The sequence below is a fragment of the Manihot esculenta genome, chromosome 14 (genome assembly GCF_001659605.2).
Source record: "Manihot esculenta cultivar AM560-2 chromosome 14, M.esculenta_v8, whole genome shotgun sequence".
NCBI classification, from domain to species: Eukaryota; Viridiplantae; Streptophyta; class Magnoliopsida; order Malpighiales; family Euphorbiaceae; genus Manihot; species Manihot esculenta.
The window spans coordinates 5631666-5646997 of NC_035174.2; the positions used below are offsets into that span (position 1 = coordinate 5631666).

Here is a 15332-nt window from a genome sequence, read left to right on the forward strand (position 1 = left end):
AGATCGCAAAGCATATTATGTGACATTTACAAAACAGTTAAAAATATGTTAATTGTAAAAAAGATGAAATCTACACTCTGATCTTTAATCTTTATCTAACTTATTGAACTTTAAGGCCTATTGGCATACTGAGGCGGTGTTGGATAGCTCATGATTTGAGAGTCCTCTGCTGATGAGGCTGAAACTCATATATGGTCTTCTGGACCCATCTCATTAAACACACATATACCCCAAAATATTGAATTGGAAAATTTAAAGTAATCAGCTTCTCCAGACCCCAAATACAGCAACACAAGGCACCACTTGTTTCTCAAAGAGAGAGCAATTTGTAAGTCACACAAATGTTTTACAAGATCTTTTTTAAGCTCTGATGCACGATCTCACAGCAAATGTTTTACGCTTGTACTTCTTTTTAAAAGGAAAGATAAGGCTGGAGATGGAAACGTATCGTAGCTTATAACCAGGCTGGATTCTTTAATGGAGTAACCACTGCTTTCACTTGTAAGTAGTTGTTAAGGCTGTAGATTCCCTTCTCCCTCCCTATACCACTCATCTTGTAGCCACCAAAAGGAATTGCCGCATCAAACACATCAAAGCAGTTCACCCACACTGTTCCTGCCCTCAGTGCTCTAGACAAGGTGTTGGCAGTGTCAATGTTCTTGGTGAAAACTCCTGCAGCCAGACCGTATCTTGTAGTATTTGCCCTTTGTATTACTTCATCAAGATTCCTGGCAGACACGAAGGAAATTGTTATTCTCACCAATATCATAGTTTTCTCAGTCACTATGGTGCATTTAGCGATCTAATTGAAGTTTCTGCAAGTTATGACTCACTTGAACTTCAAGATTGATTGCACTGGGCCAAAGATCTCATCCTTTGCTATCAGCATATCATCCTGTTTGAAAAGAATGTTAATACGATATTGCAAAACCAGAAAAAGGTAAGAGTGAGAAAGAGACAGGAGTTGAGTAGATAATTAAATACCTGAACATTTGAGAAAACAGTGGGCTGGATAAAGTAGCCCTTGGAGCCAAACCTGTCCCCTCCACATTCAAGGGTAGCATTGCTTTCAATGCCCGATCTTATATACCTAAGGACCTTCTGAAATTGTTCCGAGTCGATCTGGGAATTTTACAAGGTGCAATCAAAATTTGCATGACAACGATTCACATATCATATGTGCAAGTAGATTTATAATCCAATTACCTGTGGACCTTGTTCAACACCTTTCTTGAAGGGATCACCAACAACACGTCTCTTGGCGCGTGCCTTTGATTTCTCTATAAATTCATCGTATACACGCTCATGTACATATGTACGAGATCCAGCACAGCAACATTGACCCTGTAGATAATAAGCACACACTAAAAGATGCTTTCACAGGCATTGTGCTCAGACTCTGTCTGTGGGTAAATTTGTAGGCAAACCTGATTAAAGAACAATGCAAAGTGCGCAAGCTCCACAGCCTTATCAACATCAGCATCCTCACAAACTATGAAAGGTGATTTCCCTCCAAGCTCTAGTGTAACTGGCTTAAGATTACTTCTTGCAGCCAATTCAAGTACAACCTTACCAGTTTCAGTTGATCCTGTGAAAGCAATCTGCACATGAAGTAGTGACATCATTGACTACTGTCAGTCCACAAGTTTGCCCAATCTTAGTACTGGAGTCCATATAGTATGGTGTTTGATCAATAACAATTGAGTATAGAACAGAGAATCATAGGGTATACTCAAATTCTCCAAAAAGCTGGCAAAAAATTAAGCAGGAAATAGACTCGGTGAAATACCTTGTCTACATCCATGTGGCTGGCTAGAGCTGCACCGGCTGTTGGACCGTAGCCCGAAATTACATTCAGAACACCTGGAGGAAGACCAGCCTGACAAAGGATGCAAATTAGGTGTCTACATAATGAAAGATATGTACAATTGTTACCATTTTAACTACAGTATGAAGCTGTTAAGATAAAAATTGGACAGTTGATTTAACCATTTTCTGTCCTACTTTGGTGCATAATGCTGCGTGGGCTTCATTTTAGGGGAAGCATACAAGTATGCATAATTTTCAGACCCTACCTCATGGAAGAGCTTGGCCGCATAAAGAGCAGTGAGAGGTGTCTGTTCAGCTGTCTTGAGTACAATAGTATTGCCACAAGCTAATGCAGGACCAACTTTCCAAGCAAACATGATTAGAGGAAAGTTCCATGGAATTATCTGCCCTGCAACTCCAATTGGTTCGTGCAATACTTGAATATGGTGATTACTGTCTCCTGGAACTGTTAGCCCGTGGATCTTATCTGCCCAACCTGGACAAATTAAGAAGACAATCATTAGAATTTATAATACAATAAATAAATAAAAACAAGACTTGCCACTGCAAGAATTTTATGAATCCCACCAGCATAGTAATGAAACAGGCGAGACAGCATTGGTAACTCAGATTTAGCAGACTGTTCATATGGCTTCCCATTATTCCATGTCTCTAAAGCTGCAAGTTCATCATTGTGCTTCTCAACCAAATCAGCAAAACGCAAGAGAATCCGCGATCTTTCCTGGAATCAAAATGGGAAAAAAAATCAACGGAAATAAATAAGAAGGCAGGAATCACAGATAGTGTATTGTGCTAGAGAAATAAGGTAAAAGTTCTGACATAAGGGGTCATTTTTGGCCATGGTCCCTCATCAAATGCTTTGCGAGCAGCAGCTACCGCCCTGTTTATATCTTCCGCATCACCTTCAGCTACGTGGGCAATCACTCCTTCAGTGCGAGGATCATATGTCGGAAATGTTTTCCCTACAATCAATCGTACAAGTATTGAACATTGCCACCCAAAGAAGCACTTCTAATGTTGCTTTTATGAACTGGGAAAAAAAAAAAGATACCAGATGCTGCGTCAACAAATTGCCCATTGATTAGATGTTGGGTGTAAATTGCTTGAACAGGTGGGGTGATTGGTTCCTCAACTGCTGCAGCGGTGCTATATCTGTAGATGCTTCTTCCCCTGCTACGATTTCTTCCTGAGGATCATATTCCAAAACCATATATTAATCTTTCTGGTTCCATCAAGATTAAACAAAATATACAGGATCTAAGGCCAAATAATTCTGCCATGGTTACATAAAGATTAGATCTTCAGTTTTTCAGCGTCCATGTTAATAACAGAAGATAAACTCTGGCCTCCGTTTTGGCGTTTCAAAAGTTTCTGAAAACAGAATTATGAAACAGAATCTCAAAGCTTTGTTCCATGCCCATACACATAGACAAACACATATAAATGCTTGGTTCAGAATCCATAGATGCCTGGGTCTTTATTCAACTAGCGAAAAAGATAAAAAAGAAACACACACATACATAATCCTAACGATATACTTGGGATGGCTTTCAACAATTTCCTTCTACTTTCCAGGAAATTTATAAAATCACTAACAGAACATAGAAGAACTTGGTTGACTTTCTGTCAGCGAAAGAAAGTAGAGTAAAGAAACTCCGAAAACAGTGAAGTGAAACTAGATGAAAAGTTAAAGAGAGAAAAAGCATTCGTGTTTCGTCATCGTCTACAACAATCTAAAAAGGAAATAACAGAGAAGGGGAGTGGTCACCTAGAGAGAGAAGCAAAGAAGCAGCAGAAGAAGAAGAGGAAAGTGAACGGGCGATCAAGGAAGATGTCCTGCGAGCTGCCATGGCCTGTGTCGAAGACGGTCTCTTTACTTCTCCCTCTACTTATGTTGCTGTTCTTTTTCTAGTTCTGATGCAGGGGAAACAAACAGAATGTTATCCTTGGAAAAATTTTGCCCAAGAAAAAAGGATGAACACTTCCTTTTCTCTCTCTCCCTTAAAAATCCGTTTGTCAGTATCTGACAATGCCACGAACGTTTACAAAGTTGAGGATTAAATCAAAGGAAATAGATTAGTGGACTGTCTTTGGGGAAAAAATTCTCTTTTTTTTTAAAAATCGCAGTAATTTATCTTTTTTTTTAAATTTAATCCTCAACTTTGTAAACATTCAAAATATTATCTTGCTATTTTAATTTTCAGAGTGTGTCAAATTTGATATAATTAATGGTGGCTTCCTTAAATTTTTTTTTTTTACTAATGCATTAAGAACTGTATTTAATATGGCCCTAAGATAAAGAGTACAAAAATACATTTAAAAATACAAATTAACCTCACTCATACTATTCATTTCTTTCAAATTTGCAATAAACTACTAATTCTTGTTTCTTTTTAGTTAGACGGTCAAAAAAAAGTATAAAATGTAATATTCCATATAAATAAAAGAATCTCTACTGGACACAACCCTCCAAACCTCAAAACTCCAAAATCGAGAACAACTACTTTAAAAATATCAGAACCTTGTAAGTATATTATTATTATTATTTTTTTATTATATGATTCGGTAGTCTCTTAATCATACAAAGGGAGGGTTGTTGATATGTCAATCTGAGCCAACAACTGGAACATTGAGTGAGGTTTAGGTAAGGTCAACATCCTACCTAAAGCTATAATGCATGGCTGAATTACAGGAAAAAAATTTATTATTTTCACGTAGAAATAATTTCTCTGTAATGACTAAAATAAACATGAGATGATAGTCTGATTGATTTTTTCTGATTTTGAGGTGTAAGGAGTAAAAAGTTTTAAATTTTATTTTATCCACTCATCCATCTTAAGTTTTATGATAATAACAAATCTACATTTCAATAGGTGTAAGGAGTAATGCATTACGCCATATGTAATACCTCGAACTATGAATTTTTTTATATAACTCGAAAATTATTTTTTAAAAAATTAAATTTACAAAATTTAAAATTTTACTTCCTTAAAAACTTTTTATTATTTCATTCGCATAAATTAATCAGTCGAAATAATTTCATTTTGTCTCACGCTATACTAAGGATATACCTATGGAAATTGGTCCTATGTATCATTTTGATTGAATTTATTTATGAGATATTAACAACAATTAATATCCTTGATAAGAGAAAAAGTCATCAAAAATTTTGTCAACATATACTTTAAACAGACACATTAAATAGATAATATATAAAAATGAATATAATTTTAGGGTGAAAATAAAAAATCTAAAGAACTTAAATAATTGTTAACTTTTTTTTTTTAATGATAAAAAATTCATTAATTAAACTAGTTAAGGCCTACAGATGATCAAGTTATATAAGACTTTAGGGTCTAAAAAAAATTCAACAAAAGAAATCTAAACCCTAAAATTAAACTTCACCTTGTTCTAATCCTACTCAATGTAAAAGACTCATTTGATATTGGGAACGGTGTCACCTAACAAATAAGTTCTGTGGTCATGGCTGGAAAACTCCTACAACAGTAGTCATAAACCATAACCAGACTTATTGAAACTCAAGAAAAAAAAAATATATGCAATTCCAAAAAAATAGATTTACTTCTATAGCGAGCTAAGAACCACCGGATTGAAGAGTACTAATAACAAGTAAGGGAAGCATTAAATTGCGATGTTGCATCAAAAGCAAATCAAACATCCTCAGATCAATGTAAGTACCAACAAAAGGAGAAGACAAAGTATTGATCTATTCGCACATTTCGAGATTATTTTTGTTGAGTCACTACCATTAATCTATCGTTGAATGTAATCAAATATACAACAAGTAAATATAAAAAGGAAAAAAAAAATTTCTCTCGTTCTCTACAACTTTGTCAAATAAGAGAACCAGCAATAAAAGAAAAAAAAAATAAAAAATAGAGAAACTCAAAAACTCCCTTCACGCTCTCTCTGTCTGAATAGGACAAAGAGAAGCCAACGAGTCGGCAGATGGATGAATTTTAAAAAAAAAATGAAAAAGGAAATGGAGAGAAAATCTTTCTCCAGAGGCCCTAGACCTGTGTGGCCATTGATAGTTGCCAAAAATGTAGAAACCATAAAGCACAATGATGTCTCGAAGCATATGATGTGAGACCACAAATTCGACAAGTAGCTATCATTAGCAACCCACAAAAATATTATTATATGGACAAAACATGATGAAACAATTTGCTTGACAGGAATTGCATACGCTAAATTATTTTTAATTAATTTATAAGTATAAACTTTTAGAATATATTTTCATCTCTCCATACCTTTATCAATATACCTCTCCTTCAGCTACATGGGCAATCACTCCCTCGGTACGAGGATCATATGTCGGAAATAACAGAATGTCGTGGTTGCATAAACATTAGATCTTCAGGAGACAAGCTTTGGCCTCCCAAAGTTGTTGAAAACAGAATTATTGAACAGAATCTCAAAGCTCTCAAAAGCTTTTGTCTCTCGTCAATGCTCGAGTCTTTATCAAAGTAAATAAAAAGAAATACTTATATGCATACACTTCAGGATATCCTTTGGATGGCTTTCAAGCATTTCATTCTACTTTCCTGGAAATTTGTAAGTTCACCAGCAGCATACATAAGAACTTGGTTGACTTTCTGTCGGAGACAGACACACAGAAGTTCCGAAAACAGTGAACTGAAACCAAATGGAAGTAAAATTTTTCATCAATCTTCAATATATATAAGATTTTTCTAATTATTTATTTCATTATATTTTAAAAAATTGAATATAATATCTAAATTTAATATTATTAAAATTATTAATTTTGCTAATTATCCTATATATATAATAAGTTCATTCTTGAAACTATAATAGTTACTTTATCATTTTATAAATTTAAATTTTTATCTAATAATTTAATACTATTACAATTTTTTTATTATTTTAATATTCTTAACTAAAAATTTAAATATTTATTCACTAACTTTAAATTAATTAAGATAATAAAAAATGTTTTTCACTTTAAAATTTAAGTATAATAATTAATAAAGACTTATTATCTAATAATTTTATAGTATCAAAATTATTTTTATATTTATGTAATATTTAATTTAAATATAATAATTGATAATTAAAAGAATTACTTATTATCTAATAATTTTATTTCATCAAAATTATTGTTTATATTTTTTAGAATTATTTAATATTTAAATGTATTATTTTAATAATTTATCTCAAAATTTTACTTTTTATTATTTATGTATATTCTAAAATTTAAATTTTATTAATTTTAAATTAATGTAAATGATAACATCACTATCTACTTTAAAATTATCATCAAAATTTTTATTTTACATTTTTTCAAAACTATTTTAATATTTAAATGTCTTATTTATTAATTTTATCTAAAAACTTATATTTTTCATATATATTAAAATTCAATTTTTAATTTTAAATTAATTTAAATAATAAAATTATTATCTATTTTAAAAATTAAATAACTGAAAAATTCAAGAACATTTTGAAAATCCTAATATATATACCTCTACTCTCTTCCACTTTTACATATAGTAGAGAAATATTTATCACCATCAATTGATTTGTATTTTTAGATAATTTATTTTTTTTAAAACATCCATAAAATACAACTGATATTTTATTTTATAATTTTTGTCCATTTTACTTTATAACATATATTAAAATATATAATTTTTTATTTAATTATATTCATTTAAATACATTAAATTTTATTAAATAATATTTTAAAATTTTTTAAAATAAAATAAAATTATAATAATTAATTTATATGTTAATATAATTTAAAAAATAAATAATAATTTTAAAATAATTAAAAAAATAAATAAAAATTATAAAATGGAAATATAACTTTTCAAAAAGGAAGGTGGTAAGGCAAAATCATATATTAAAAAGAAAAAGTAAAGGAGCAGCGAATTATTAGTTTGACAATGGAGTTTGTAAACTCTAAATCCTTCAGATTGGGCTTTGAGTTCAAATCCAACTTCGACAACAACTTCTTCTTGCAGCCCACTACAACAACAGAATTCAAATACAAACCCTAAAGAGGTAAGCCCAGAAATCAAATCACTACAAACTAGAAACCAATCCATTCCCCACCCAAGGATATCTAGATAATAGACAATAACTTGTGGATTGATTTTGCTGGTCTCCTCTCGTTTTCATGTCGGCATATACCGTAAGATACATATTGGAGGAAATCGTGGATAAAAAAAACTATAGAAGAATACTGCGTTCCGGGACTCAAATTGGTAAAAGAAATGATTGAAAATCCAGTTGCAGGAATATTATGGAAAGTGAAAAGTGATGTTTTATCTGATTGGGTAATGAATATTTTGAAAACCTTTTCACTGCTAATACATACATACCATACAATGAAAAGGGATAACATGTCTGCATTATGTCAGTCTGATGCCATACACATATAAGAAAATGGTGAGCATGGATGGATGGAGTTGGTGGGTTTTAACACTTCAAGTCTGTAATCAATGTATAAATACAAATCATATCATGGTGGCTGCTGCTAGTGGAACCCACATTACTTTTTTCATTTTGGTCTTAATTTAACAGTTGAGATAGGTGGATGGAGATGGAAAAGTGTGAAAATTAAAGATGGATATACCTTCCGTGGGGTTAAAGTGTTGGCCTTTTTCCCAATGCTGAATATCCATTTCAATTATTACGCATTGTTAAGTATTTTGACCACCTTATGTTTAATCATAATCTACTTGCATGCTTCCAATTGCTAATAAATTAAAATAAATAAATGAATCCTTCTTTCTCAAGCATGGTATTTATAGTGCATGATTCACATTATGGTTATCAAAATGTAATATCTTGATTTTATTAATTAAATTTGTAACCTTTTTCGAACTTGATTATTAAGGAAAAAAACATATGAATTCTCTGCTCAGTACTTATATTCGTCAGGTGAATTCTAAAAGCGGGCATGAGAAGAGAAATAAATATGCAGAAATGTGTGAAAGGGAAAGTCAGGAGCTAATAGATATTGTATTAAATAACTAGAGTCAAAGGAAATAATCCATGAAATTAAAAATATCATTTTGGAGTCATCTGGGGAATCTGGAATCATGCATATCTAATCTGGATTCTAGACCTAAAAAGATGAGGACCCGCCAAGCATTCAACTATGGAGACAAAACCTGACAAATGATCATTCAGGGGCCAGCTTTCATTTTTCTACTCGTGGTTTAATTGGTCATTGTTTCCTATTTATTGACACATGCATTAAGCTTTGTCCTTCATATTCTCTTATCAGCTCCTGTGGTGGTGAATATCTAATCAACGACAGAAATCAATGGCTGCTCAGAATGGTTTTGCTTCTGCAGAATCTGAAGAGATAAATCAGACCACTCATCTCTTTTCTCCTCCATATGCTATTGAAATGGAGAATCATAAATCTCTTAACATTCCAGGATGGTATGCTGATGTTCCCTACGGATGGCCAGGTACCATATATATGCAGATGGTTTTTGCTTTCTTCATATCTAGTTTGAGTTTTCAGATGATATAAATTTTTGTTTTCAGAAAGTCCATTTCTTTTGCTGATTTCTGCGATGGGTTTCCTGTCTTTTTGGCTTTAGCAATGTTAAAATCTTGTTTAAGCTAGAAAGCTAACTTTTGTTTTTGTTGTGAAAACTTTTACCATTACAGTAAAGTGATACTCGAAAACTGGAGGGTAAATTGTCGGTCTTATTATGATCATATATGTAAATATTTGGTGGTGGTCTCTTGTATCTACGATATTGATTGACTTCACTCACAAGACAATATGATTATTAGTTCCATCAATCACAGTTGTTTTCTTGCTGCTCCATCAAAATTATTAGCTAGGAAGCTTAATCCATAAACTCCCACTTACGAAACATTAATTATTTGACAGGAGAGGCACACTTGTTCAAGGTGGAAAAGGTCCTCTTTCATGGCAAGTCAGAATACCAGGATCTTTTTATATTTCAGGTAAAAAGTGAGACCAATTAATTGATGTTTGCTTCTGCTTGTTTTCCACAATAATTATGTATGCATACAATGTTTCTTTTTTTTCCTTGTTTATGATTGCAGTCATCAGCGCATGGCAAGATTGTGATCTTGAATGGTGCTATTCAACTTACAGAGAAGGATGAGTTTGTCTACCAAGAAATGCTCACCCACCTTCCCCTTTGCTCCATTCCAAACCCAAAGAAGGTCTTTTTTTTTTTCTTTACGGAGAGGCTTTTAGATTGTGATAGAGTCTATTTATTCAAAACCACGTATCATATTCTTCAGGTATTGCTAATTGGAGGGGGTGATGGTGGGATTTTGAAAGAAATATCTCGTCATTCCTCGGTTGATCGTATTGATATTTGTGAAATTGACAAAATGGTGATTGATGTAAGTGAATTGATTAAACGTCTAAAACAGTTAAATTATACTTTTAGCACATTTTCTCAGTACTTGAAATTTAGTGCTTCTGAAAATGGATATTGTTTCAGGCGTATAAACGGTTCTTTCCGGATATAGCAATCGGATACAAAGATCCCCGAGTCAACCTGCACATAGGAAACGGTATAATAACTTAGATTCTTTCATGGAAACAATAATGTACTTAGCTTTTGCTTTGTCTCCTTAAAAACTGCAGGAGTTGAATTCCTGAAAACTGTTCCTCAGGGTACTTACGATGCAATCCTATTGGACGCGTTCCAATGCATGGGTATTTCTCTTCCTGTCACCTTAATTATATTTCATTCACTATAATAACAGGATATGTACCTGTACTTAAGAAATTTCACGTGCATTGAATATCATACAGGGCCTGAAGAAGAAGAAGTAGGGGATAAATGGTTCCTAGAATCGGTTGCAAGGGCGCTTCGGCCAGGAGGGGTCATGTGTTGCCCAGCGGACAGCTTGTGGCACGCAGAATTTTCACTTTCAGATTATATAGCAAGATGCCGCAAGGCATTCAAAGGCTCTGTTAACTACGCCTGGTGCACAACTCCTGCATATGCCAGGCATGAGCCCTTAATTATTTTCATTTTTTTTGTATGCGTATGATTCTGGAGTTCATGAATACTGAGTAGGGTTTCATTTCAGTGGGATGATAGGTTTCATGCTTTGCTCCACCGAGGGACCACCGGTCGACTTCAAACACCCTGTAAATATACTGAATCCTGAGAATTATGGTGTAGCCAAAGGACCTCCCCTGTTTTATAATTCAGAGGTGTCTCCTTCTTAAACCAACATATCCTGAAACTGACCATGTTTCTGTCACTGATTATGATTTTATCCAAGAGGATCTTATTCCTTTGGTTTTGTTACTATTGCAGATCCATACTGCTGCATTCTGTCTACCATCTTTTGCAAAGAAGAAGATGTTCGGCTCCAAAATCTGATTAACAAGAGGAATGAGATTCAGCCATAGCTAGCTAGTTACCTTATTTTCATTTACTATAAACTCGTTTAAAAATCTAATTAACAAGAGTAATGCGAACATTTGAGAGAGAAAAAAAATGCAAACAACCATAGAAAAGTTTCTTTCCTGTTTCTCTTTTCTTAATAGTGTTGCTTGTAACAAGCTGTCAAAAGTACTTTTTGATTACAAAGGAAGACAGAAGCCTAAAAGAAATCTACATTGGAAACTCTAATCGATGGTACGTTACAGAAAAGCCCAACTACAAAAGGATCCCATGAAGCCCATCTCACGAGAAAACGAAGAATCTGCTAAAACCCAGTCCACGGACAATGATAGAGAAGTGTGATAAATACAACTCCATGAATAAAAAGATTTTAAGTCTCGCATTTATTTATTTATTTTTATTTGGTTATGAAAAAATAAAAATAAAAAAAAAAGAAAGAGAGAAGGGTGAAAGAAAGAAATGTCAAATGCCGTGGGGGGGAATTGGTAAAAAGAGGAGGCGTGGCAGAAATGGAAATAAGAAGAATATAGGTGGAGAAATGCGTGTTGCGTTTCCAAATATATATATTAAAAGAAGAGTTAGGATAAGCTTTACCAACATTCCATATTTGTGCTAAATTTATAATAAATCTATTTTCAGGATTGGGAAATGTGATGGGACCCATCAAATGAGGCCTTTTAATGGATAAGGACTGCATACCCAATCTCACACGCCGTGTAACACGCTTACTGGATAACGTATCTTCGTGGGTCCCTCTGTTTACTAATATTATTTTTTTATTTTAAAATATCACGCCGCTTTTTTTTTTGAAATATAATATTGAATTATTTTTCAATAACATATGAGTGAATTTGAAACAAAATACATAATAAAATTAAAAGAAACACAAGAACTAACAGCTTTAAATTATTTTATCAAAATAGACATTAATGCATAAAGACAAATAAAAAACGGATAGGAAAGACCAAAAGTGCAACCAAAACTTTAAATTATTTTTGTAAATTTAGTCTAAGGATTACGATAAAGAAAAACCCAAAGTCAAAAAAAAAAAAAAGGTGTGAGAATCCATAAACCCACCCCACCAAAATGTCTAATCTCTGCAGCATGTAATCCAACCACGCAGCAAAGCATGTTCTCCCACTTGCGACCGCCGTGCCAGGAGGATTAGGAGCTGGATTATCTAAATCTTCCTTTCTTTTTTTTTTTTTTCCAATTATCACACTGATTCATGAGTAGTTCACTTTTTAAAATATAATTTAGTTATTTTCTTATAAAAAAAATTAACTTTACATAAAATTAATAAAAAATATTTATTAAACATAAAATTTTAATATTTTATATAATGCTACATTTTATATGATTTTACAGACCATATGAAGCAAATTGTAATATTTTATATAATGCTACATTTTATGTGATTTTACATATCATACGAAGCAAATTATGAGTTTTTCTTGCAAGATAAAATTATATAATAAAAATATGATAAGTGAAAAATATGATTTAATTTAAGAAAATAAAATTTTAAATACCATAATTTTTAGTTTATCATTAAAATTTATTTTTTTTATAAGGCGAGTATCGATATGAAATAACTGTTATCAAATATAATTCAACATACTTTAATTATATTCGTAACTGTAAGATTATCAATGTATTAGTTTGTGATATTTATTATTAAGACTCCCCTTCCTTTGACAGAGTGAGTATTGACATAAAATAATCATTATCAAATAAATTTAACATATTTTCATTACACTTATAATCATAAGATTATTAATATATTAGTTGATATTTTTTATCAAATAATTTACTATATTATTATTAAAATTATAAAAAAATATTATATTTATTTTCATTTCTTATAATAAAAAATATTATATTTATCTTATTTTTTATCTCATAAAAAAAATCACTATATTAAATATATAATGTTCTCTTATATTATTATTGAGTTTTAAATATTATACTCATTTTTTTTATTTACTGATTTCAGTATTAAAATGACTACTATGAATACCTATCATCTCACATTATCTTTTTTACCGAATTAATTAATTATAGCAGTACATATCTATTTCAAACACATAATTAATTTAAGTTTAGCAACGTGATTATATGAATTTAAAATTTATTAATTAAATTATTTTCAATTGGAATCTTTTCTTTAAAACATGTATTAATAAAAATATAGAAACGAGTTTTAAATTAAAATTATTAGACATCTAAACCAAGATGCATGCAATGGCACATAATGGGGGTGGGGCTCATAGAGTTGGGCGGTTGATGGGTACGAGAAAGAAGAGAGAGAGATAGGATAAGGAAGTTTGGTGACGCTCCGTTTTTAAGATTTCGTTCTCCGCAAATCCAGGAAGGCCCTCCTTTCCAACATATTTACATTATTACATTTCTTTTTTTCTTTCTTCAAATAAATAAATAAAATTGTTTATCCAAAATTTTAATTTAAATGAAACTATGGAGAAAAAAAAAAAAGCAACAGGATTAAATTTAAAGGAAAAAAGAGGGAGAGAAGGGAAGGTTAAAATGGTAAAAGGAAGAGGAGACGTCGCAATAAAATAAGGTTGGAGTGTTGTAATGTTATTGAAAATGCATGACAGGTGGGAAATGGCGAGGTCGAGCAGCCGCATCAGCGCATCAGCATGCCTTTCAGCCTCTCTTTTTGCCCTAATATGATTTGAGAAAGTTAATTGGCTCTGCAGATACGCGTCGTTTCATTTAACCCAACTCAGCCCAGCTGTTAATCATTAAATTATGACCATACTAAAATATTATCTTTGTGCAACATTTATTCCAATCATTAAAGAAAAAAAATTATAAATGTTAATATTACTATTTTGAAATGTTAATTTAAAAATAGTATTACATATACTAAGCAACTTTTTAGCTTTTAACCCATGAAAGTCAATTTTATTTATATACAGAAATATTGTGATTCCTACATTATTTATTTTTTTAAGCATTTATTAATATAAAAATAAATATAATTTATTAAATTGTTTTATATTATACATTAGGTCAAATTAGGACAAAATTAAACACTTCTTTAATATGCAATGACTAGGATTTTTATTTTTTATTTAAAAAAAAAAAAGAAAGATAGGATGAAGGAGGTGGGCCAAGTCCATGTTTATCCAAATGAAGAGAGAGAGAGATATCCATCAGAATTTAGAACAATAAAATATGGCAGCGGCAGTGGCAGTGGCACACCCCCTTTCATAATTGTCCCATTTATTCATCCTACAGGATAATGTTTTTTATTCTTACCTTTTGCTACCTAAACTGTTAGGTTTCAGCTTCCTCATTTTATCCACTCTTCTTCTGCTTCTTTTCCTTATTATTTTAAAAAAAATTACTATTTAATTTTATTAATATTTTAATAGATAATTTACGGTGAATTCTTTCAATTTTTTAATAATAAATTAATTTTATACATATAAATTTTTTTATATTTAATTAAAATTAAAATTTGATTTTATATTATATATTATAGTTGAAATCTGCCTAAATTAATTTGTATAAGTATAACTTATAGAATATCAATTTTTATATTTAAAAATTAAAATTATTTATAATGATAATAAATAAAAAATGGTAATGAATGAAAACAATAAATTCACCAATTTTTAGTTATTAAATTAATAATTTTTTATTATTAAAATAATAAATAAGAATAATTTTTTTATTAAAAAAATTAGTCATCTAATAAGATATTTTAATCATTAAAAGAATAAAACTCTAATCAACACTAAACTAACAACAATTTATACTTTTTATTAAAGAAATGACTATTATGTCATTTATAAAATAAATTTATATATTAATTTATTATTAAAAATTTAATAAAAAATTATTTTATGGGTTTTATTAAACTTTTCGAATAAATTATTTAATTTTAACTATAAAAAATATATTAAAATATTATAATTTTTTTAAAAATTCATTAATTATTTTATTTATTAATTTGAACTAGTAAATCTTTACTTTTTAATTAATAAGATATGAGAAGAGCCATTAGTGACAGATTATTTTAATTTTAAAAAATAAATTAAAATGTCTTTAAAATTTAAA

The 15332-nt window shown here is 30.8% G+C and overlaps 2 protein-coding genes across 2 annotated transcripts; one reads left to right on the top strand and one right to left on the bottom strand.

The window, feature by feature from the left end:
• Nucleotides 1-226: 226 nt before the first annotated feature.
• LOC110599857 (aldehyde dehydrogenase family 2 member B4, mitochondrial) lies at nt 227-3859 on the bottom strand. Its single transcript, XM_021736446.2, has 11 exons — nt 3599-3859; nt 2882-3016; nt 2650-2792; nt 2398-2551; nt 2076-2305; nt 1790-1879; nt 1428-1601; nt 1207-1344; nt 985-1122; nt 834-895; nt 227-728 (listed from the first exon to the last, which is right to left on the bottom strand). Exons 1-11 carry the CDS (start codon nt 3678-3680, stop codon nt 455-457), a joined length of 1620 nt encoding a protein of 539 aa, XP_021592138.1. The 5' UTR covers nt 3681-3859; the 3' UTR covers nt 227-454.
• A 5101-nt stretch (nt 3860-8960) lies between these two features.
• LOC110600381 (spermidine synthase 1) lies at nt 8961-11366 on the top strand. Its single transcript, XM_021737227.2, has 9 exons — nt 8961-9299; nt 9734-9810; nt 9913-10035; nt 10117-10221; nt 10323-10395; nt 10469-10540; nt 10640-10838; nt 10921-11047; nt 11154-11366. Exons 1-9 carry the CDS (start codon nt 9149-9151, stop codon nt 11217-11219), a joined length of 993 nt encoding a protein of 330 aa, XP_021592919.1. The 5' UTR covers nt 8961-9148; the 3' UTR covers nt 11220-11366.
• Nucleotides 11367-15332: the final 3966 nt, after the last annotated feature.